A 25,432-nucleotide genomic window follows, 5' to 3' on the forward strand; every position below is an offset into this window, starting at 1 on the left:
ATGCCCTTCTATGAATATCTCTTAATATAGTCATCTGGGACTCCACTGGAAATTGCATCCTGTCACTCAGTTTATTGTATCCCCTTAAGTAAATACCAAGTCCCAAAAAAGGGTTGTCTCACCAATTCTGACCATACAGTTGGAAGTGTAATAAACTCGAAGAGGAAAAAAATAAAAAATAAAAACAAGCAATTTTGAAGCTGAGAAGTGAGGGGAACTTCTCATAATTCCCAATGTAAAGGTAGGCTAAAAATGTTCATTTGTCTTCATTGATGATCTATTACTTAATGCTACAAAATGAGGAAAGCCCACAGAGAAAGTTTGCATGTCATATCAAAAATGTTTTGAGATGGATAAAACATTTGCTGCTTAATTCATATTCCACAAATGCAATATCAATCACGTAGTAGATATTATTGTGAAGAAAATTTTGCGGTTGACTTCCCCTTTAAATAAAATATTATATCTATTACAATATTCCTTTGGAAACCAAAAATCATACCATTTTCTACTAATTTCTCATAAAAATCCATTGACCGCTTAAATTTTATAGGTCTGGTTTTGGATTAGAATTTGGATATATATATATTGCCTAGGAAACCAAAGTGTTGTCTATGGAATCTTAAGAAGGAAAAAAAAAGGGGGGGTCTTAAAAGGGGAGAAGGGTCTGTCTGGGAGGAGGAGAGTAAAGCTGCCAAGCCGCTTGTATTCTGATTCTAATTAGAGCTGCACCCTCTGTTTCTCCCACGACTGCTCCCGTTGCCAGAGTGAGGATATGCACCTCGCACACAGACTCGCTGAGGAGAGGGGCAGAGAGAGGGAGGAGTCTTCATCCCCCATGACTGTGTTACGAGTGGTCGAGCAAGGAAAAGCCAGCGAGAGAGAGAGAGAGTGTGATGGAGAGAGACTGGGCGAGTGAGCGCTGATGCGCTGGAGTATGGAAGACCAGCGGGACGATGCACGAGTAAGCCAGAGAAGACAGTGAAAGTACAAGAAGCTCCTATTAGGACACAAGCATGTGAGGCTGAGCTCACCACTGTCAACTCTGAAGACTGACACACAGGAAAAAGACAGAAAAAGACGAAGAAAGAGAAGGAGGAAGGTGGATCGGCAAAGGACTGAAGACACTCTGTAGCGTCTTTCCTGTGGTAAACGGACACACTCAAAGGAGAGCTGTAAGCATCCGTCCCTCTGGCAGCATAGAGGAGCACTGTGTCTTGTGCCGGCCAACTTCACACTCCTCCGTTGTTTTGTTTTCATAGGTTTTGCCCTCTCACACTCTCAATCATGATTCGTCGGGTCCTTCTGCTCCTGTGGATCTTCGGACACGGTAGGAGATCTTACATTTGAAGTTGTTGATTTGTGTCATGTTGTGACGGTTGGGTGACTTACTGGAAGGCACATGCTTATGTTTGACTTCTTCCCTTGCTGTCATGTCTGACTGAGCGTGCTATCATATGTGATTTGATTTACTCAGATGTGCCCTCATAAGTCCAAGTCACGAGAGATCTTTTTCTGAGGCTTTTGTGTCTTTTTCCTGATTGTGCAAAGAGTTGTCTGCGTTTTTCTCCTTCATTCTGTCATTGCAGTCAAAGCCGACAAGTTAAATACTCTCTTTGTCGGCTTGGTATTCCTGTCTCACACACAAGTTCACGCGCACGCACACACACACACACACTCACGCACACACAAAGCCCTTCTAACCCCAGTCCAGTCAAGCGTTTACTCTTGAGCCACATTGCTTTGAATTGACAGCCCTTTCCCATTGAGTCCAACAAACGGGTATTTTGGCAGAAGGAAAAGAGAAAGAAAGCGCTGAATTTAGATGACTCTGGCTGGGTCGCTTTTGGACAGTTCACTTTGTGGTTAGATTGACGATGGACTTGGTGGTTCTCCGGTTCGCCCTGCCGTGTTTATAATCCACAGAATTGAGCACACTGCTTCTACCTGTTTCACTCAACATTATTAAAGGTGTCTCTGTCTCAGTCAGTAAAAAGATCTGCCAGAGAAAGTCAGAGAATTTGGGGAAGGCAGATAGGGAAGTCTGTTGACAAGTAGAAAACAAACTTGACCAACACGGCTGTTTGACATGCTGATTTATAGCACAGAGGAAATAACACCACTTATCCATCACATCACTTTGCTGTGGTTATGCTTTCCTGCTGACTTTATGTTTTGTATAAAGTAAAATGCTGATAGACTCTAATGGTAAAACCCTGACAGTCTAATTCCCTTCTTCAAGAGAGATCGCCCACTTGGTGCTTTTTACCTCCCAAGTTTTTGATACAAGCTGTACGACTGGGATGCCATTTATTTTTCTTAGATGCCCTTAATGTGGACGAGGTTGTTTTTGTTTTGTTTTTTCCCCCCTGAAATTGTCACACCCCTACAGTGCCATCTGTGCTTATTGTGATGTCAAAATACATAATCAGCCTTTCAGCCTTATCTCATCTGCTGGAATTTCAATCACACAAAGCACCATAACCAACATAAACAAATGTATAACAGCACAGCCGTTGTGTGTGCTAATAAATTATTCCTGCTAACACATTAAAAGAAAAAAAATCCTTCACAATATGTTGTGATAATTATGTAACTGAAGAAAGTCAAAAAAAATTTGCTGACTAAAACGTTTACTTGAGATATGTTTTCTGCTTAAACGTAACAATAACATAACCACAAATACTGACGCGTCTCAGGGTAAAGAGAAATGCTTATGGAAAAGCAATGAAACTTGTTTTTCTCGGTAGCTTGTTGACAGTGCGCGGAGTAGAATTTAAGACGGCAGCAATATGGATATCTAATGGTGGTTTATTTGTATGATAAAATATATTGTAATATCAATATTCTGTCCCATCGCCACTGCTGACAGTACAATTAATCTTCATTTTACTTTAATTTCGTTTCCAATGTACAGCTTGAATGCTTTCCTTGTGATGTCACCTACCAAAACACTTTGCTTTGCACTTTATTGTTTGCAGCCATCACAATTTCATGCACACAAAATCACCCCCCGTGCACCATATTACAACTGAAGTAAGTGTGCACCATTGGTTAATATCATAATATAACATGCAGCGTTTTCCCTGCCAGGTAAACAGCGGATAACGACATAGCTTCCCCATGGAGGGAAATTTGGGGGGGGGGGGCTTCCTCAGCCTGACTTTTGTCGTGCAAATTACGTCTCTGTTTACGTGGCAAGTCGGTGTCAGCAGAAAACCTCTCAGAAAACAATCTTGTTTTTATGAACATAAGGGCAGAGGGGATTTGTGGCGGCAGCGAGATGTCCTGCACGAGCGTGACAGACAAAGAGAGCGAGCATGAAAATGTGAAAATGAAAAAAAAAGAATCACTCTATTCACAGAGGCATTCAGCATTTTTTTTCTGTACGCCCTTCAAGTGAGAAGCCAGAGACGCTCTCCATCCTGTTTATGCTGTTACTGCATCTAGGGCACCTTTTCTTTTTCGCGGTCACCTCTCTTACCAGTGATAAATGACACAGCAAGTCACTGGCATCCAGGAGACGGTCTCTAGGAGCGCATTCACCTTAGGCCAAACTTTCCCAGAACATTGTCCATCTCCCCATACCCTCATTCTTCTCACGTTCTTTCTCAGCCATACATTACACATGGCATGTGTGACACTCGTCTTGGTGTCTTGATTTGGCTCCTCATATGGCAGCGACACATTTCTCCCGGCTTCTCCAGTATCCCTTTTGGCTCGCTCCATCGCTCTTAGTTTTCTGTTCTTGAGAGATTGAGAAGTTCAGTTTCTGTCAGGCAACGAGTGAAAAATGTGCAGACCAGGAGAGGGAGGCGCAGGGTAAGAATAGCCTAGCAATGGATGTGCCAGAAAGAAAAATAAAGTGTATAGACTTGGCACCTCTTTGTTTCTATTCTACTGTGTGTGTGTGTGTCAATGTGATTGCGATTCAAGAACAGTACATTTTCAAGTAAAATAATTTGATTCGGTTCAAGTCAAATGTATTAATATGCAGGTTTATTAATATAAGGATGGTACATTTTACATTGGAACAATTTAATTTTGTTTGGTTAAACCATATCCTTTATATACCCTAAAAAGGACATTATTTCAAATTCACTGTCAAATATGCACAAATATGATGCAGTGAAAAGTAACTGCACCATGTTTGTGGATTTTTGTTACATGTCAGAAAATAGGGAAGAAAGTTTATTACTGTTCACGACAGTAAAATGCAACAACTTTGTTTTGATTGAACACAAAGATGATCTGTCTGCTTCAATGGTGGACTACAAAAATCTGAGAAAATTTACTGTTACAAAGCTAAAATTCTGAGGATTTGGACAATTTTAAATGGAAAAAAAAAGGATCTGAACAATTATGGGATTATGAAAAAATAATAAGCGATTGATTTGATAATGGAATTTGATAATGGATTAGTTGTCAGTTAAGCAATTCATCGGTGTACCTCTAATATCATTACTGTATTGGTGTTCTTTAGCAGTGGGTGGCTGGAAGTCGCTTTGTGCATGTAAATTGTATTTTTTCTTGTGAAACCTGTGCTACATTTCAGCAACAGAGACTCTACAGACTTCACTTTTTAGCCACAGGTATGTTTTAAATGATAACTATGTGTACTGCATTGGTGCAGCTTGGCGGAAGCCGGTTGGATCTTGCTTTGTTTGGTGTTTTTGTCTGAATAATGAATAGTGTCTGAAACGTCATGCCATTTATCAGCTATTTTAATTTAAAAGTAAAACTTGTGGCCAACAGATATAAATATATACACACATATATATTATTAGTGTATGTAATAATACAATTAACTGTACTGTAAATTGTATTTATAGTAAAAGTTATACATGTTTTTTTTCTTTCATCCCAAAATGTTCTAATAGCAGAACCAGTTCTAGTACTTCACTGTATTGTTAGAAGAGTAACCTTGCTTACTCTTTCTGGATATTGATTTCAAGTGGGAAGTCACTGATTTAATCGCCTGATTTTTCTGCAGGCAGCATGGGTTCAGTTCCCACTCAGTGTTGATGTGAATGCCAGTGTGAATGCTTGTCTCTGTATGTACCCTCTGATTGACTGGCTATGGGTTCAGTTTACCTTTTGCCCAAAGTCAGCTTGTGTTATGAATTTACCAAATTTGCGGCACATCGGTTACACATGACATGTTTTGCAAGCCACACCCACTAAGAAAATGCATCTGAAAAGCATAACATTTACCATGTTTCAAGCTTGGAACGGTCCAGTCAAAGTCTTTGACTTGCTGTGAAGTGCATGATGCTGCTCTTCGGTGGTGGAAATCCATCCGCATTCAAAATGGCGCTCCGGAGAGGTGATAGTTTACCATCATTCAGCATTGAACCAGAAACACATAGCCATTAAAACCTCAGCAGCCGATGGAACTGCTACCATGTTTGCGTCCAAGCCATCAACCTCAGTTCCTCATTGTCTTATTTACTTCTTTCTCTGAATAAGATCTTGGAGGATTAATATACACAATCTGGGATGTTGTGTAACCCTCTTCCCCCAAAATGCTTCCTTGTTAAGAACACTTCCTAAAGGTCTGTGGATAAGGCTTGAGTCAATGTATGCCGACTGGGAGCAGTGCTACTGCTACACGGGAATCAAATCCTAATCTTCTTAAAAAAAAAAAAAATCCCCTCCCCTCTGCTCAATCGCCTTCGCCTTCGTTAACTCACACTCTCCTCATGTATCTGATGTAGGAACTCTTTATTTCAGCACCTAGTCAGACTAAGCTGTCTCTCGGTCCTGGAAAGCACATCTTAGTACCCTGACCCCCACCTCACCCCCCCTTTATTCAATGTTTTCCATTAATGACTGTCTGACAACTTCAAATCGGCTTTTCGCGGACATCATTCCAGTTTTTCATTAGAGTTTACAGAGGTTACAGACTCTTGTTCAGAATAGTGGTAGTAAATAAATATCACTCAAGCAGTCATACTTTATAGTATATTTGCAGAAAACGTAACGAGACTGCACACAATAATTTATTCTATTCTTTTTTATAACTGAGCACAACATGATAATTACTGTCCCTGCATGAGTTAAGAAAACATTTATCAAACCCCTGCAGTGGCACATTCCAAAAAACAAGTAGAAGTGACAACATGGCAGACATGCACCAGACAAGATGCACTTAAAGCAGACTATAGTATATTCAAATATGATTTATCATTATTTGAATAAGTTGCTAATCACTTCAGTTGTATTGCTACCATTTAAATATACACCTGACCAAAATGTCACTCACTAGAGCGCAAATGTTTTACCGTCAACATATGTGCAAACAATTTTGTCAAGAGCCTTAAAATAACAAATGTTGTGGCAAAAGTGGGTGATCCTTCATTTTTGTATATGAGACAATGAATATGATGGCAATGAATAAGTAGCCTTGCCTTCATACCCATCTCACCACCCATGACAGATCCAGTTTATGACTGCCGCTGTGATCATATACCCAGCGAGTGACAGATGATGTCATCAATTTACTACTGATCCCAGTGGCATGTAGTTTGTTTTCTTGTTTGGGCTGCATGTCCCATCAAGGCCAGCCCGTTTAAGTCACCTCAGCCGCTGTAACACCCCTGCTCATTTTTGTGCCATGATAGATTAAACCCACTGTAATCCCCCTGAGCCTCAAGCCCTGTTGGATATTTATGGTAATAAGTAAACATATGAGCGAATAATCTAAGAGGCTGCCTGTGGACAGCTGGAAGTTGTAATTCCTAATATTTGGCAGAGGCTTTACCATTAAAAGGAGATGCTATTTCCAGGAAAAACAAATTGTATTCCCTGTCATAGAGGAGCTTGTGTACTGTACATGCAAAAAATAATAATAATAATAAAATAAGGGGAAAAAAACTACAAGTAGAAGTAGCAGTACATCAGTAAAAGTGACGCTTGATAGCCATATATTAAAGAGCTTTTATTTTTCCCAAATAAAACCTTAAGTACAGTATATCTAGGGACTGCAGTTTAGACCAAAGCCTCATTTTGATTCTGACAAGATTCAGGTCATTCAGACCAAGATGTGATTAGATTGGAGTCTTATTTGGAGAAGAAAAAAAGTGATGGGCTTGCCCTCATGGAGTCAGTCAACAAAACAAGCTGTTTATTCTGGGCTTCACTTATTTATATATTATCTATTGTGAGGATCCAGTCCCAATAGATCGCTTTAGTAGCAACCAATCAACCCCTAGCCCCTCTTCTCCTCTCTTCACGAGACAGTGTGGCTGGATCTCATTCCTTTGGGATGAATTTATCCAGATTGAAGCACTCAGCAAAACGGCATTATCCCGGATTACATGTCTGTTGGGTGGCGGTGTTAAGTAATTCAACCAGATGCTGTTGTGATCACCGGGTCACCTGTGAAGGCAATGCAACCCGCTGCATGCAATCCAGCTGTTTATTGGTTATATACCCGAGACTTGCTTGGAAGTCATGAAGCAAGGTTAGATTTTTTTTGTTTTTGTTTTATGACAAGGTCTACTGTATAATAAGAAAGTAGATAGAATACTGCTTTGACCTCATTCAGGATTTTATTTGAGACGGATTAAAATAAGGATTAATGACTTTTAAATTGCAGTTTAATGCACAGGCAACAACAAACTCTGCTTATTCCTTCAGAAGCAGCCATGGGAGCTTGATGGGGCTTTCATGGACTAAAATGATATTTATTTTTTGTGATATCTGTTTGACAAAAGCCATATAGACACAGATTGGGGAATTGATTAATGTAGACCAGGGATGGTAAACTGGAGAGGGCCACCGTTTTTTTCCAATTTCATTACAATTGGAGTGGGTTTGCTCTAAGGGTACACATCACTGTCATAAAATGCACCAGAGCAGCTACGTCTAAGTTTTGTGCAGAGCTTTTTGCTTGGAGTGGAAAAGATAAGCCTTACAAAAAAAATCATGCAATTTACTTGTCCAGGTGTATGGCTGTACATTCCCCATTTTAGTAACATCAGAGTTAACTTTTACCTATGTGTGCACTATATCTTGAGACTTTTGAGAATAAACAACAAGCCAATGTATCGGCATATCTATAAAGGCCTGTGTTGGGGGACAGCCAAGAAGATACATGTGGTGCTTAAGTGCAGGAGGCACTTGAAAAATTGGGTTGCTGATCTGATAATGACTTTCTAGAGTTTGGAGGGAGGTCTTCAGGATAGCTCAATAATCCACCTGGATGAAGTACCCATTCCTCATTCCTTTTGTCAATGCACCCTTCCGTCCTAAAAATTTCCATCAAACTAACACAAACAAAAAAGGCTTTCAGGCTGCACTGTCAGTGTTCAAATACTGTACAATATCTAAGTACATACAGTTAGTTGGTGTGTGCGTGTGTGCGTGATGTCTCTCTACAACTTTACCTGGTCCATTACAGCTGCAAGCTATGAATGGCAATATAAATGCAAATCAGCCCTTTAATTTGAACACGCAGAAAAGGAAGGAAAGAGCTTGTCACCTGTACAAGAGCATGGATGTGTCGGATATTCCAATTGCAGTGCATAATTTCTGAATGACAATGTCTGTAGACAGACCAGAGGTGAGTAGTAATGTGCTAGTAGTTCAGATCCAACATACCGTTCACTTTTACTTGAATATATATGTTAATAAGAAACAATACTTGTACTTCTTTACATTGAAAACCATTACATTTGCTGCTTTTATTTTTGGTATTTATTTAAATACTTGCACCATTTTGTGTCTTTTTTCCCTGCAGTTTGTCTGTGACACGTCCTGGCGCTGTTCATCAATCAAATGTAATCACTTATGATGTTTGACTCCATTTCCCCAATCAAACAGAGCATAGCAGTCACATGACTGCAGGCAGTCTTTGCCGGCTGACAAAGTGACTCATTTCTCTGAATAATGGTCAAAGTGGAATGTACGTTCACCAGTTAATGATATAAATTTCAGTTTCAAGAACAACACCCTCTGTTCTCACATTAGACCATGTTTACAATGTGTACAAAGAGATCTGTCTCCTCTGTAGCCAAACAGTATTAACTTTATATTTGACTTCAATCCCACTTGAAACATAAATCATAAAGTGGACATTTGTGTTGCTAGTATTAGTAGTCCAGCAGGTTTTTCATTTATTATGCACATCAAAGATGTCATCTTTAGTGACGGAGCCATGAAATTAGATTGAAAAAGCCTTGCCTCATTTCGCTAAAATATAAATATATCTAACTCCTCCCAAATGCCTCCTCTGTAAATATGAGATGATAAAAGCATGAGCCCCTACAGGCTGGACTACATTTACCTCCGTAAACACTACATTGGGAGTTACAGCGGCTCCTTTTCAGTGCATGTGGGTCACTTTGGGGACTCATTTGGTTCACACTCGAGACTAAGATCACATTTGATATGTAAAAATTCCAATTTCACCCCTAAAAAATCCACTTTGAGCAATAAGACCTGCAGTGTGAATCTAAGCATTTGCAAGCATGAAGCATGACAGAAAGATGGGAAATACTCCGGTGCTAATTAAAAGTGCCTTCCTTTCGTACGATATCTCCCTTTCAATTCGTGAGAACAGGCTGTAAGTAAGCAGTGTGAACCTATGGCAAGCCAAAACATTTGACATCTGAAAGGGGGACAAGTAGCTTTGAGATTAAAACATGTCACCCTCCCCCAACATTCCCATACCCCATACCCTGTGCTGAAGTGCACGTTTTTTGTTTTTTTTTCTTCTTTCCAGTTGGGAAAAGAGACTCTGAGCCACCTGCTTGTCCCACTAAGACAATGAAGCAATTGGGAAGAAAGGCCCATTCATAAGTGGGCACTGCACTGTTTAGACACAGCCAGCCACTGCTCACAACTGAATGCCACCCTTCCCCCATGAACTAAAGTGCATCACTGCCGTTGGCAGAAATGAGTCAACTTTATCCACAGTCGCTCTTGAGCAATCTGTGACATACGGGTACACAGTCTTGCACCCTATTTAATGAGATATTATAGCGAACAAATTGAACTGAATACTGTGCAAAACACACATGAATACCAATTAGTGCAAGTGATGAAAGGGCTAGTTAGAATAAGCAATTAATATTTTGGAAAGAAAAAAAAACATCAAAATGAAACACAGTCAACATTAAGTTAATTGGAAAATTCAGCTAAAAAATTAATTCATGTATTACAAAAAAGTAAATGGCATAGACCCTAAAAGGTGCAAGTTCTCGCTCCCCAAGGCATTTTGCCCACTGCGGAGAAAACCCTGTTCTAAGAATGATTACTTGATTTAATCCTTAATTCTATCTCTCTTGTGTCTATTTTCCTCAAACTACTAAATTTTAATCTCTGTCAGCAGCGTGGCTCGCTGATATATTAAAAAAAAGGTGGAAAAAAAGGGTATGAGTGTTAGAGACCACTTCTAAATTCACTCCACACATTTGGAATATGGAGGGCCCTTGTCAAACTCTCAGATTTATAATTTCTCTTATGGAGTGCAATATTTACTCAAGGCTCATATAAATGTAAAAGCTAAAACCCAAAAAAATGCTAAAGCACATTGAGGCGTTTTAACAGTTCAATGTATTTTTAAATACATTGACAGAGTTTCAAATCTGTATGCAGTCAAAAGAATGGGCGTCTTTTACCGCCCTGGGGACATTAATGGTGGTTCACACAGAAGAACACCGAGGTCATTCAAGTTTTGTGCGTTTATTTGGCCACTCTCCAATGCTAAATGGCAGTGGACGGGTTAAAAAATAATTGGAAGAGCAACCACTTGTGCCTCCCCCTGTCTCTAACCTTTTAAACCTGACTCAATCAAATTAAAATACCACAGTGCAGATCCATCTGAAGACAAACCACAAGACAAACAGTTGAAGAGCAGCCAGCGACCCTTGGGGTGAGCCACGGGCAAAGCCATCCATTACTTCCTGTACGACGAAGAGCGGGGGGGACGTGTGGAGGCCTGTGGTGAACAATGATGAACAGACTCCACATCAGAGATTGGATTAGAGTGGCAAGAGAGGGAGCCCTAAAAGCCATTTGCAGTTTATTGAAGTGATAATGTTACTAAAGAAAGGCTCTGGAATGACTGACAAGTGGCCAGCGTGCTGTTCCAGAAGTGACATTAGGCAAGTTGGGGTGAGGTGTCAGGTCTGTAGCTCACTTTTGTTCAACAACAGAAAGAGGAGCCTGTATATAGTTGTGATGAAATGAACTGTCTATGGCACCATGGTTACCTTCCAAGGCCATCATTGCAGATGTATTAGTTTGGAAAGGTGCCTTTGTCAGGGTCAATGCAATAAAGGTCCCATTGTATCACTCGTTTACTTTCTATGATGCCATCTAGTGGAATGACAGAAGAGCTATTCTCAGCCGTCATTTTCAGACACAATTCTTCTTCCACATTAGCATCTGAACTCAACAGTAAACACTTTTATACCAATTTGAAAGAAATGCATATGTCATCGGCCTCATTGATGTCGAGGAACATTACGGCTATTACCGCCGTGTCAAAACTTTTCTTAAACCCATCCATCCATTTTCTGTACCGCTTGTCCCTACGGGGGTCGCGGGCGTGCTGGAGCCTATCCCAGCAATCATCGGGCACTAGGTGAGGGACACCCTGAACCGGTTGCCAGCCAATCGCAGGGCACACAGAGACGAACAACCATCCGTACTCACACTCACACCTACGAGCAATTTAGAGTGCTCCATCAGCCTATCATGCATGCATGTTTTTGTGTCGTGAGAAGTAACTGGAGTGCCCGGAGAAAAACCACGCAGGCATTGGGAGAACATGCAAACCTGCACGCTCTGAACTGTGAGGCGGATGTGCTAACCAGTGCTCTACTCCAACCCTTTTCTTAAGCCCCCATTGAAATTTTGAACACGTTTGAAATTTAATGGCAATAAGAAAAACTGTGAACATTAAAACTGTGAATGTCCGTGCAACTTACTTTTAACAAACCCAGACGAAATAAAACCATTCTCTAAGACTCACAAGTATTTGCCGCTCAGTGAGATATCAACTATAAGGTTAATGCGCCATTAATCTATACTTTAAGGGCTTTATCTAATCATTATTAAGCTGTTGATAAAACCTAGTAAATGTCTTTAGAATGAACAATGTCTGGAAATAATGGTGTCAAAATGTAATTGAGCTATGAAAGAAACACGTTAAATATAACAATGACAGAGTGACAGACTGATGGACTGGGCCTCCCTGATATAATGCCAGACTGATCATGACAGACTCATAGGGCTGCTGATGCCACCCTAACTGACTACAGTATGTGGTACATTCATAATACAAAACAACAACTTCAAAACAGTTTTCATCGTGTTCAGTTCAACTGAAATGCCGATTTAAGTAAAAGTGTTTGCTGAGCTGCACACATTTGTTATGAATTCAGAGACGGCTGGGACTATTGACACCACAATGCCTTCCAAGGTAAACAAACTGCTGCTTGGAAAAAAAAAGAAAATCTTAATTTAATACATATCTGTCACTTGCAGCCCTAATCCTAATCCAAATACCGGCGCATTTGTTGTCAGAATCAAGTACTGCCGCGTGCCTTATGTGCAAACAACTTTAAATGTGATTATTCTTCCTTTTCCTTGTATGCTAATTTATTTACTGAGTATTGTTTTCTTGTCTCGGACAAGCTTTGCCTCTTCTTTAATGCTACACAGTTTGTTCAAGTAAGAGTATTATAGGGAAATAATAGCATTAGTGTCTCTAATACTGTGATAATGGTGGAGAAACATGTCTGTCTCAATACTGTGTGACAGCAGCACAGTGGGTTATCAAAAATGCAGTAGGGCATCCAATGATGATGGTGTTAGCACGTTGTGAAATGTTCAGAAGTGTCATCAGTCCCCTCATCACCTGCGGTGCACGGCCCCTAAACCTTAGCCTGGTTATGAGTGTGAATTATTAACATGACTTTCATTAAAAAATGCAATTTTCCGAGAACCAGCTGTACAAACTCTTAGCACAGCTCCATTTCAAATTGCAGTAACCCGTACATTTAAGTTGAATCCCCACACACCCACAGTCTCCACGGCAATGAATGGACAGATGATGGCTTGGAGATGATTGTAAATCCTCACCCGCTTTATCAGTGAAATAGTATAGTTTTTCCAGATGTAGTATTTTGATACATAGAAAACGTTTTGCAAAAAATCACAAAATTCCAAAAGATTGTCTGGCCTGGCACCTGGAGTTGGTCCAAGCTTATTTGAGGTTGGGCTAGTGCCTCCACATTTCCCCTGGCCACACCAGTGGCGACACGCAATCCTAATGGAATAGATCTAAACAATACATCTTTCCCTTGTGTTTGGTCAAGGTAAATACTGATCAGTATTTGTTATTTTCATTTTCTTGCCAGCTTTAACCTAAATCTGACTCTTAAAAAAGCAATGCATATAGGTGAGTTGGCATTACCGATTATTGCAAAGCAAACATCTCTTTTCTTCTTCCTCAGCTCTGATTCTTTTGATCATCACCGCCATACTAGATCTAAAATGGAGAATGAACAGTTGCGAAATCCAAGTGACTTTCAGAGTTGTGTGGCTCTTTGAAGGCTGCCAAACAAGCACCTTTCATCTCGAAAATCGACAGCTGCGTTATACAAAAGGAATACAGAACTTAATGAGAGACAAAATCAGTCACAATACAGGCCTTATGTTCAAGGGAAAATGGAAGGATCTTGCTATGATCCTCTTTGGCCACCCTGTGAAGAAAATGACGTGCTTTATTCAGTGTTGATTGTCTGGCATTGCTCAAACACCTTGAATATCCGAAAGACATTGAAAAGACCAAATATTAGATATATGACAGTGATTGTCAGTGATTCTTCCTAGATCACTATTGACCAAGTATTTAGGAATGAAGCATTTTATTTATTTATTTGTTTGTTTGTTTGTTTGTTTGTTTGTTTGACGCAGCCGGCACAGCCAACAAAGGGTGTTAACATAAATATATGTTAAAAGTATGTAGAGACTCACTTTAAGCATGGTCACGTAGTACAGTTACTTGTCGAATGCTTGTATGACAATCACATGTTACTTTGTGGGGAAAAGAAATAAGGAACTAGATAATGAATGGTGCAACTCTGACACAATTGTGAGTTACATATTTTAATATAACAGTATATACTGTTAAGAAAATCAAAATATTACATAATTGGTACAAAAACATACTTCTAAGACTGCCAATGTATAGCAAACAAACAAAATTTAACATAAGGAAACATTTATTTTCAGGTGGATCACTTGAGCAAAGAAAGAACATAAAACAAGTAAGAACCGTAAAAAAAAGCCTTCCAGGATTTGTTATTCTTGATGTCCGTCCTCATAGGGGCCTTCCTACAGATGAGACGAACCAGAATTCGACCCCAAGCTGCGTGGAGGTGCGGGCTAGTGTTTCGCAACCGGTACCTGAGCATAGCCACAAGAGGGTCCATGTCACCACCTAATTGTAACATCTTTTTTTTTTCCCTGTATGAAAAACTAGGGCAGCTTTGCATAAAATGAGAGAGGGATGGAATTGTGGTGGGGATTGGGGGGCGGGGGGGGGGCACACTATTTGCAAGGGCCAATGCAATGTTGGCATGCCACATCGTTTATACTGACGGCTGTAATAAATTACAGCAACAGATTGCTTTGGAACAAACAAAGCCTAATGGAACTAAAGTGAGAATTAATTAACAAGAAATAAAAAGGAGGAGAAAAAACTATTATGAAAATGTTCAAGGACAGAGAGTTACAAATTATCATTTTCTCACAGAAGAATCCAAACAAAACAAAAGCAAATGAAAAAAATTGAAAATATTTTCCACTCAAAAACAATACTTCTGCATATTACCTAGCCCCCATGTTTTGCCTTACAGGGAAAATATGTATGTGGACTGTTCTGCTCTGTAGGACCCTTGATCCATCAAGCAAGCCAGGTCAGGGAAAGCCTGGAAGCCTTTTGTTATTAAAATGCTTCAAGTGGAAGACAACAACAAAATGTAAAATGAGGTGAAATGGAACATATGTCAGGTAAAATCACGATGACCGTCAATCTAAACAGAGAGCTTTGGAAGAACTAAAAACAATGTATTGCCTGAGAGAATGCCAAACTAAAATCATAATACCCCCCAAATAATCCAATCCGTTAACCCTCCCACGAGAGAATGATTTGCCAGGTGCAAAGAGTTGTTAACTTTAATTGGGATTAATGAAAGACTTGCCAAAGTGAAAACATTGGCTCAAAGCATGGCCACAATTGAGAATACAGATAAAGCTAATTGAAGTAGTCCTTGTTTAGCACTCAAAGGAGTGAAAAGGTGACATGTACAGAGACTTTTTTTTAAGTGGTTCCTTTTATAACCATGGTTTATTGCAGTACTGTTTTTATTCCAAATGGAACTATATTGCTTTCTCTTTACATTCTATAAATTGACATATTAAACCAATATTATTTTTTAATACAATGCATGGCTAATATTTTCCGACAGATCTGAAACCAACAGATTTTAATCTTAGGTCTAAATTATACTTGAGAAAAAAGTATTACCTTTTCTAAGATAATTCTCATTTTTCATTGACGATATCAGAGAGGTATTGATTCAATAAGATGATTATTTATTGTAGTTGTAGTTTATGATGGTTTATACATGCATTGTATTTAAATGTATTTATCCATTGTAGCTAAATTAGGTAAACACATTTTTAGAAATAGCTTCATTCAGGTGCACTTAGTATTGTCAAGTTTGATGTGGTACTGTTGCCATTTGGGCCGTTTATGTTGTGGCATTTTGCAAGTGTGGAGTGCTTTTTGGCTTTTTATGTTGGCCCAGGTGGCCTCCCTTGCCTTATGTGGAGCCATTAGTCTTTTCCAGGCAGTTTTTTTCCTCTCAAATTCACATATTAAGCGATAGTTGAAGATACCACAGGGGTGCGGTTGTGTTGCTAAATTAAATAGAGAGGCATCACTGCTCAGTGGGGAGGTCTTAAAGCACGGCTTTATCTTTTCTTTTGTCTGCTTCGTTAGGTAGAATGTATCGGGCCAGATATCGAAAATCTTTGGATTTTATAATGAGCTAGCATGGTCAAATTTCACAAGAATAGACTCTGTCAGCAGCAATATGCCAATGAGGAAAATTGCCTCATTCTTTGTGCTGTGGAAGCTGTTTGAGTAAACACCTAAAGTGGAACAAGGCGGGTATCTAGGGGAGTGGAGTGTGAGCCATAATGTGATGCTCCCTTAGGCATGTTGCTTGTCCTACTTTTTAGCCGAAATTCTCAGTATATTTATTTTTGTGATAGTGTGCTTGTGCATGTACCTGTGTGCATGTTTAGCGCATGGCATATTTGTACACGCCATCTTGGTGCGTCCAACAGAGAGCACTAGATTTCGAAAGGTGCCAGAATGAGTTTGTCACGCCGAGCGCAAACTTGAGGAGAAAGGGGACTGTGGAGAGAGTCATTCCCCAGGCATCCAGAGTCTGTCAGACTGATTAAGTCACACGGTTGGAGTGAGAGTTCGCAAAACTGAACCGGAGCATGCTAGGGTAGCTTGGTATGACAGCTATGAAAGACTGAAAACTTGTTGCAACGTATACCTACTAACATGGTTGTATGTCGCATGTGCATGCACTTATATCTGACCCCAGAGACTCACGTGGGACCCTGCACACCAGCATGTCTCGCATCATCCCACCCACGGTTCCCTCACCCTCAGGCGACATAAAGCAGGTCAGGGGCATCTTAAAGTTCACATAATGAAACATGACAGGACAACTCTAACATATGCCTGTGTGACAGTGAAGCAAATATATGACTGATGGCAGAGATGTATCTGAAGGCAACACGGTGGGGAGTGCAGACTTTGACCATCATACTACCATCATATACTTTTTCTTTTTTACTCAAATTGGCCAAAATCTGCTTTTATTAAGCATGTTCACATTACCTTTAAGCAAATTACCTTTACGCATGTATTGCATGCCTGCATGTTTTTTCTTTAGATGCATTTGTGTTACTGATTTTCAACATTCATTTAAAAAAAAAAATATATATATATATATATATATATATATATATATATATATATATATATATATATATATATATATATATATATATATATATATATATATTGCAGTCCAATCGGTCAGTCCAATTTAAATTGCATTGTTTTTGACCCAGAGGTTACAAAGTAGGCATATAGTAGGCCTACATCAAAAGTTAATTGAACAGCTTTTTTTTCACATTGTAGTGTTTTCTCATGTGCAATTTACAGTTGTTAACTTACACTTGTGAGAGAGAGACAACTGATAATGTGAACAGTGCACAAAGATTTTCACACTTAAACAACAATTTACAATGCATAATGTTGCCACCTTTTTACTTATGTGTTTACTTTGCTTATGAAAACTATTGTTGCTAAATTTAATTAAAAATATGCGAAACATTGTATGTCACGTTAAATGTTGCATTGTATCGGCACACTGATGATGCAGTTCCATGTACACTGCTGGGATGTCAAGGACTTTTTAATGTTTAAGACAGTCACATCTCCAGAAATAAAAACTTGTTCATTGTTCAAGGCATACTAGCATGCCTGATTTGCCCTAGTTTACTTTCTGATGCTTAGCATAAAAAAAAAAAAAGCTCACTTGATGGTGATAGCAGAAGGGCAGAATCATTAATTATAGGGAGGACAATAACCACATGACATAAAGTGCAAATGAGACGAAAGACGGAGAGTTGGCCTAGTAATGGCTGTAGTAAAAACTGGTTACAAAAAAGTGATTGGCCTCTCATAACTGTCCACCTCTGTTTTGAATTTAGCATCACCTGCACAAGGTCTATTGTCCTAATGCTACGCCCATCCATCTCGTCTATACCACCTCCAGCATTAAATGATAATTGCTCAGCAATCGAAAGGGGCTCACCGAATTAAGAGTCATTAAGCAGGAGACTCAGTTCAGTGCAGCACTGTGTAATACCTACAAGCTCAATTCTCTGCAATAATGCGCAGAGTAGCGGCAAGTAAAAATAGGCTCCTTCCACACTTCCTTTAATATAAATTTAAGGCTGTGCTTACCCTTGTGAGTAATTACCATGGCAAAACACAATATCCCACTTAAGCGGTTCAGAGTATACCGTCTTTTACACACAAAAAATGACACTCCCTTTAGTGGCTGCAAAATGACTTTTTTCATAGATGCTTTGCTTTCAAAGGTAATGAAAAGCAGGTTTCTTCACATCAGGGTGGATTGCAGGATGTTGTGTAGTCTGTATTTGAGAGCAAACAGTGGGGGCTTTTCATCAGGGGCACATCTATTTTGATGACAATAAGACAGCTGTGGGTTGTCTCAAGAGATTTGAAGTATACTTGTTCATCATCCTCAACATACACAAGCAATTTCTGTGGCCTTTATTTGCTGACATTAGTCAACATTTCCAACCAAAAATCAAAGAAGCATAGCTGCTAATAAAAATCCTAAAGCTAATTATTGAATCTATAAATCTAGATGTTGTACTACTAATAATGATACTAATAATATTAATCATATAAATAACTAGAAACAATTTCTAGAGAAATTGCATGCGGATGCTGGAATGCTGAATGAAAAAAAAAAAAATTTTTCCCAATAATAAATGTTATGAAATGCAAACATAAAATCATTGTCCTAAAAAATCGAGGGTTATAAAATTTCTAGTCCATGTTGAGAGTTTATATTTTTCGCAGAAAAAAAAAATCTGAACTTGATTCAACTAAAACACACTTTTTGAATCAATATCCATTTTTTTTCCCTCCTAGATTTTCGTGTGAACAGACTCGGGAGTATGTCTTTGCTATTTACAGTTTTCTTAGGGCCATCAACTCGCCCGAGCTGGATCATTAAGACAGACAGAAAGAGCAATCCTTTGTGACTGGGACCGACACGAGTGCTGTTGCTGGGTCAAGGTTTGAGCCAGTGGCACAAGCTGAGTCCCTCTGCCACTTGAGATCCACACTGCACTCGCACCACATCATGCAAGTGCAGACATGGAGGCCATGTATGTGTGTGGATATGTGTGTGTGTGTGTGTGTGTGTGTGTGTGTGTGTGTGTGTGTGTGTGTGTGTGTGTGTGTGTGTGTGTGTGTGTGTGTGTGTGCGCGTGTGTGTGTGCGCGTGTGTGTGTATATATATATATATATATATATATATATATATATATATATATATATATATATATATATATATATATATACACACATATGGGGAGAGACGTATAGATATAAATTTACTGTAAATAGATATACATTTACTGTAAATACGGTATGATAAATATTATACAAGTGATTGTAAAGTAACACATCTTCCAAAGCAATCTAAATAAAAGTCAGAAGTTGTACTACTACAGCAGGCTCTTCATGTTTCCCAGTCTGATATTTCTCCAAATTCTCTTCATACCGCTCATGTGAGAGTAATGCCTTGTGGGTAAGTAAACAAAACCAGACAGCACTCAAGAGTAGAAACACCTCAAACAAGGCAACCCAGGCAGGCAGGGCAGTTTTGCGATGGAACACAAATCACGGTATACAAAGGTACAAAACCAGAAATGTAAAAGTCGTAAAACTACTACTAATAATGTTAATAATAATGCTAATAAGAATTATGATTCTTTTTTTTTATTTAATATTTTAATATGAGTGAAAAATTACTTTAAACCAGCATGAACGATACATATTTTCCAGCCAAACATATGTCTCAGTTAAAAATAAATATTCACTGGTTAGTCAACTTCTGTCATATTGTAGGGTTTTTTGCTTGTTTGTTTGTTTCCTGCTGCGCCAAACTAACTAAGACTTTAATTGGACACCACCTTGATGTAATTGGCAATAACTTGGATAGCTCAAAATTAATCAGAGTGCACTTGTCCTACAACCATGCCTTGAGAATTTAACATTTAGAAGTGTAATTAGGAGTCTTTCCAATTAGCTCAAGGTAAGGGAATTAATTATATGTCCAATTAGGCTGTGGGAGCTGGCAAATGACTTGCTCCTTAAGTACAGGGAAGTCGCTGTTTGGTGGACACAGGAGGTAAAGGTCAAGTCACAACACGACAAGTGGTTCATTCCGCTAATCAGTGGCACACACATAAAGGCTACAAACCTCTTGAGAATGTGGGGATGCAACTCTTAAAGTCCATACTTGAGAGAGTAAGTGGCTTCCTGCTTAAACTCTTGAACTGTATGCCAGATTAATGTGTATTTGTTGTTTTTCTGTGCTACTTCTTGTTAATACTTGTTGGTGTTTTTTTTCTCTAGGAATTGTTTTTTATTGAACATCCCGAGTACAGTAGTATCTCTAAGGTCATATACAATCCATTCTGGAATGATGGTTAATCAAAGTCTAATGATTTCAAGTGGTTCTCACACCTTTTTTTTTTTTTTGTCAAATTGAAAATTATAACATACATAAGCCAATCTTATTCCTATTTTCTGACATTTTTTTAGTAAGGCTTTGCATTTTTCATTGTGTGCTGGTCAATAAAACAATTGCACCACTGTGTTTGAAACTTTACCAGCAAAACCAGATACAGATCCATCTTAAACACTTTAAAACCTGCCAAGCATTTTTTTTCTCTGCTTGCACACTCTGAAACCTGCAACAAAATTTAATTTTCCATCCTTCTGTGAATGCAAATCAGCCAAGCATTGTATTGTCAGAGAAGTCAATTAGCTCCCAAGGCAAGAAGCCTAAATGTTTTGCTTTTTCTAAGTAAATATATTCACAGGGCTTGTTGTTGTTATAATGCTTCAATTTCATGTTGAGAAAATAGTGGTGTCTTCCCACGGTTAGAAGTATATGTTTATATATAACTTTTATTTAATATTTCTTTCATATGCTTGTGAATATTTTCCTTCACTGTAGATTTTTTTAAACATCTGCTTAAATAAAATGTAGTGTCTCCAAAATAGACGATAATCTTACATTCCTTCCAGCTTTGTTTTATACGCGGTTATTTCTCGGAATACATATAATATGTTGAGGTGTCCTTGGAGCGTATTGTAAGCCATTCAAGCCGCTTGAAATGTTCTTGTCCTTTTTGTCTCATTGTATAAGCTGAGCACAGGGTATGCGCCCTCCAATAAATCTAAAGAACAAAAGGGATTCTGGCTTTTAGGATCTAATAATGCCTACTTTAAGTTCTTAGCTGGGAAGGAATGAATTGAGTTGTTGACTTAATGGTCTGACATTGAAACAGTTGGCCACCGTATCCAAAACAAATTGCAGACAAATGTTGTTTTTTTTCCAGCCTTTTTCTAACAAAGTGACTTTGGAGTCACGCAGAATACATCTCCATCCTACTCCTGAGCTGAACGCCTGACAGAATTGTAATTGAACATAAAATCCAGTCACAAAAAGTCATGACAAGCTCATTTTTATTAGGTTGCCCCACATTATTTGTCTTCAACCAGAGTAATATTTTAGTAAGAATGTGTTGTAAAATGCACATTGCTGTGAAGTTACTTCGGTGCAGTTTTGCCCATTGTATCATCCAATTATTAAGGTACCACCAGCTCTAAATTTAGGGCTCCTCTTTTTTTTGGGGTGAGTTAGCATGAGCCACTAACACCAACTGCTGCTCTAAAGAGACAATCAACGAGCATGGGAGTCAGTGTTGTGTTGGAAAGCCAGCGCGCACTCCATAATTGCTGTAAATTGTCTGAAAAGTTGTTTTTCCACGGCGCATCATGTCACAGAAAACACTGAACCTGCTGAACCTAGTGAGAGTGAAACTGCAGGCAAGGTGACACACATAAAGGGAGCCTCACTTCATTTCACCTTTAGCCTTCACCCTCAATATAATCTCTTTTTCCCGATAACACAATCTGGAATAGCTGCCAGTTTCTAAAATGAAACATCTGGTTACCAGATAAAGGGTTTAAAACAAAATTGACTAACTTCAAAGTGTTGTTGCAGCAGGATGTGATACTAAATTAATGAGATGTGTGTAGCACAGGTGTTTACTTTGCATGAACCAGACAAAATCAGGGCATATTTACACGGTAATAATGTTTTACTTATAAATCAAAACTTTTATTTACTATTCGAATTGCCCCACTGAGAATGTTTCTAGACAAGAAAATAAACTATTGCTATTTACAGTGTAAATTTAAGAATTTGTAACCTGCTTTATTGTCATAATAAAATTATTTTGGGCCCCTGGCATTAACCTGCACAAAAGGGTTTCTCAAAATTATGTTTCTTCTCAAAGTATATCAATTATGAGCAAAAGAAAGAAAACAAATCTTTTTGAGCATAGAGATTTCTTTTTTTAAACCAAGTTTCCTCGTAGGCAGGTTTTTTTTTTTTTTTTTACTCTGATGCATTTGATATTTCCAGGATTACTACAAATTTCCAGTAATAATAGTCCACAGAATTTCTCTTTGCACTGTTTTTGAGAAGGGATGGTCCTAGGCATACACGCATTATAATTTCTCGGCTAACTTGATGGCCTTAGCTGGTCATAGTCAGGGGAAGTGTATATGCATTGTAGAAATTGGTAAAGAGGTATCATTAATCCTCACCCATTAACACACTCCATTGCCAGGGATTGGGGTAGCTGGATTCTCTGTCTGAGATGAGCTGCACTTCCTGAGAAATTGAAACAGGATGATGGAGATCAGTGACAATACCGGCTGGATAATCGCTCCCAAATCACAGCCATCTGCTCTCAATCTCCACCCCGATCTACACGCACTACCGTCAATCCCTCTCCATCAAATCTCTAAATCCCAACAATCTGTAGCACTCAGTTTGGGACCTTGTTTAATCCACCTATAGCAAGCCGACATTACTGGACAGGAAGGTACCATGATGCCCTGTTTCACACGACCAACCAAACTGGATTGATATTCTGTTTCCTATATTTTAAATCGTATATGTTCTGTACTGTAGTCGTCATAATTGTGTATTATTTACATCAAACTGGTGCACTATATATAGCTTTTCAACTCCAGTTCACATTTGTTGATTAGACACAGTTGGGAAATAACGTCATACTTGAGTTGGTTTATTGTCATGGTTGGGTCCAAAGAAAGTTCACTAGATTTAACTTAGTTTCCGGTTTTACAGTTCATTTTCTTTAGATGCTGTTGGGAACAGAAGGTCCTTGTCCAGTGGCTGAGGGTCACACTCGCAGAGCTACAATACCAATTGGCTTGCTGTTGAGGTTGATTGGAGAAGGAATCTTGATGAATAAAATGTACCTTGACTCTTACTGATGAATTCACTCAGCTGCAAACCACAACCTCAGTCACTATCAGTGGCTGGAATCCTGCTGATTTTGATTGGGGTGACCGCTACAGAGGTCAGTTGAGAGATGCCATTTATTTTCCTATTACTCCTTGAGTAAATGTTAAAGAGAAAAAAAAAGACCTAATATATTTTATGTTTTTTCTTTTTTTTAAGTTTTCTACTTTGATCTTTATATTGTTTTAATACAGTATAGGACAGTACAGTATTGGTATTGTTGCTGATATGATAATTTGACATCAACAAATAATAAATAGTAGTCTATAGTTCATGAAATATGGTCGGAACATTTGCTGGATGCTGTTTGGTTTGTGCTTGTGAAACAATAGGCACACTGCAATGTTTTGCCTTATCTTTGCGTCTGAAGGTCTTTCTGGTCACATACTGTATGTTCTGAAAAGGGACTGATTTTATCCACAATGGTCCATACATCTTTCTTTTCAAGGAGACACAGCTAACCAAACAAAAGAAGTGCCATTGAAAAATCTATTCACTCAGAATAATAGTTGTTTTTTTTGTTCACTTCTATTGGCGAACTGTCAAAGTCCCAGCTCACAATTGAAATATCAAATTAGGGCAGTTGAGTTCACAATGAATAATACATTAATAATGTCCCATTATCTAGTTAAATGTAACGTGATTTCAAGAATATTATCTTTACAAAATTGCCACTTTTGCATTTGCGGATTTTATCTTCTATTTTTTATTTATCTTTGTGCCCTCTGGTTAATACTTTGTGCTCACTTTTAAACACAGTATGATGCAGTGGCTATATTTATACTATTTTATATTGATTTGCTCCATTGTTATTACTTTTATATTAATAACAAATGTACATTGCCAGCTTCAGAAGCTGACTGCAAGACGGCAGAATTTCTTGTGAGACTCGCAGAAACTGACAAAGTATTCATATTCTTTACAAAGAGCAGTACCCCAAGCGCATTACACTTAAGAAGGATTAGACAACAGAAAGCTGTCACATTTGGTTGCTTTAAGTCCTTGCATCTAAATTGTCATTTCTACAGCAATTGTCATTCTTTTTTAAATATAATTGTGAGCACTGTATTACAAAAATTCACTGAACCACCTGAGAAATATCTCTGGTATTTGCTATGAATAGTATAAAAAATGGATTAAGATAAATTATAAATCACAATCATTTAGTTATTGGATTCAATAACACATTTTACGTAAATTCATGCGTGTCAGTTTTAATAATTTTGTCTCTTAAAATACAAGCATAATATAAAAGCATTTTTGTATTTTCTAAATTCAACACGGCATCGATGCGATTTTTGTGACAGTGTTAAAATAGAGATGTTAAAAGAGTGGTCACTTACTGATTTGATCTAAAATAGTTCTCAGGCTTGATATGTATCAGAGTGAAATGAAAAATGTTACTGTTTTGCCAGGAGGCAAACAACATATTGATAAATTGATGTATGTATTGGGAATTATTGTGATTTATGCTTGATTTACTCCAGTAAACTGTTATATTTGTGTAGAAATTATATGTAATGAAAATGGATGGTCTTATGAGTCTTACTGAGGAACCCCTAATCTTTCCTGCAAATTGAGAGGACTTAGCATAAGTTGCTATGGAAATAAGTGAAGTCATGGTAGGAAAATTGAGTATAATATATATGCCTAACAAGCTGCTCTAGATAAACTGTGTATGTCATATCCATACATAAAATGGATTAGATGGATACCTATGGTGGTATAGCCTTCTCGATTAATGTTGAACTGAAACTAAATAGAAAAACCTTTGACCTTCAACCATTTCGCCTTCCTAGGAGGAGTCAATGTTTTAATGACATTAGACTACGATTTAGATACCAGCAGTTTTAAATGACAATTAATTTAGAAGTTAATGGATTGTGTAGGGCGGCTCGGTGGTGCACTGGTTAGCACGACCGCCTCTCAGTTTGGAGGGTGTGGGTTCGATTCCCCCTCTGTCCCTCCCTGTGTGTAGCTTGCATGCCCGCTTGGGTTTTCTCCGGGCACTCCGGTTTCCTCCTACATCCCAAAAACATGCTTGGTAGGCCGGTTGGGCACTCCAAATTGTCCCTTGGTGTTAGTGCGAGTGCAAATGGTTCTTCGTCTCTGTGTGCCCTGTGATTGGCTGGCAACCGGTTCAG

At 38.6% G+C, this 25,432-nt stretch overlaps 1 protein-coding gene across 2 annotated transcripts in view; it reads left to right on the top strand.

Annotated features, from left to right (window-relative positions):
* Positions 1-25,432, top strand: part of kirrel3b (kirre like nephrin family adhesion molecule 3b) — a 167,295-nt gene that overhangs the window by 24,375 nt on the left and 117,488 nt on the right. Inside the window, exons 3-4 of one of the 2 annotated variants that reach the window (XM_085916572.1) lie at positions 767-1,175; positions 1,263-1,330. In XM_085916572.1, the coding sequence (XP_085772698.1) occupies positions 1,288-1,330 (43 nt within the window). In that variant the 5' untranslated portion in view covers positions 767-1,175; positions 1,263-1,287. Of the gene's footprint in view, positions 1-649; positions 1,176-1,262; positions 1,331-25,432 lie in introns of those variants that run through there. The other variant, XM_085916570.1, reaches the window with a different exon arrangement.

This window comes from Syngnathus leptorhynchus, chromosome 7 (assembly GCF_054491065.1).
Source record: "Syngnathus leptorhynchus isolate UIUO chromosome 7, UIUO_Slep, whole genome shotgun sequence".
Classification (NCBI taxonomy): Eukaryota; Metazoa; Chordata; class Actinopteri; order Syngnathiformes; family Syngnathidae; genus Syngnathus; species Syngnathus leptorhynchus.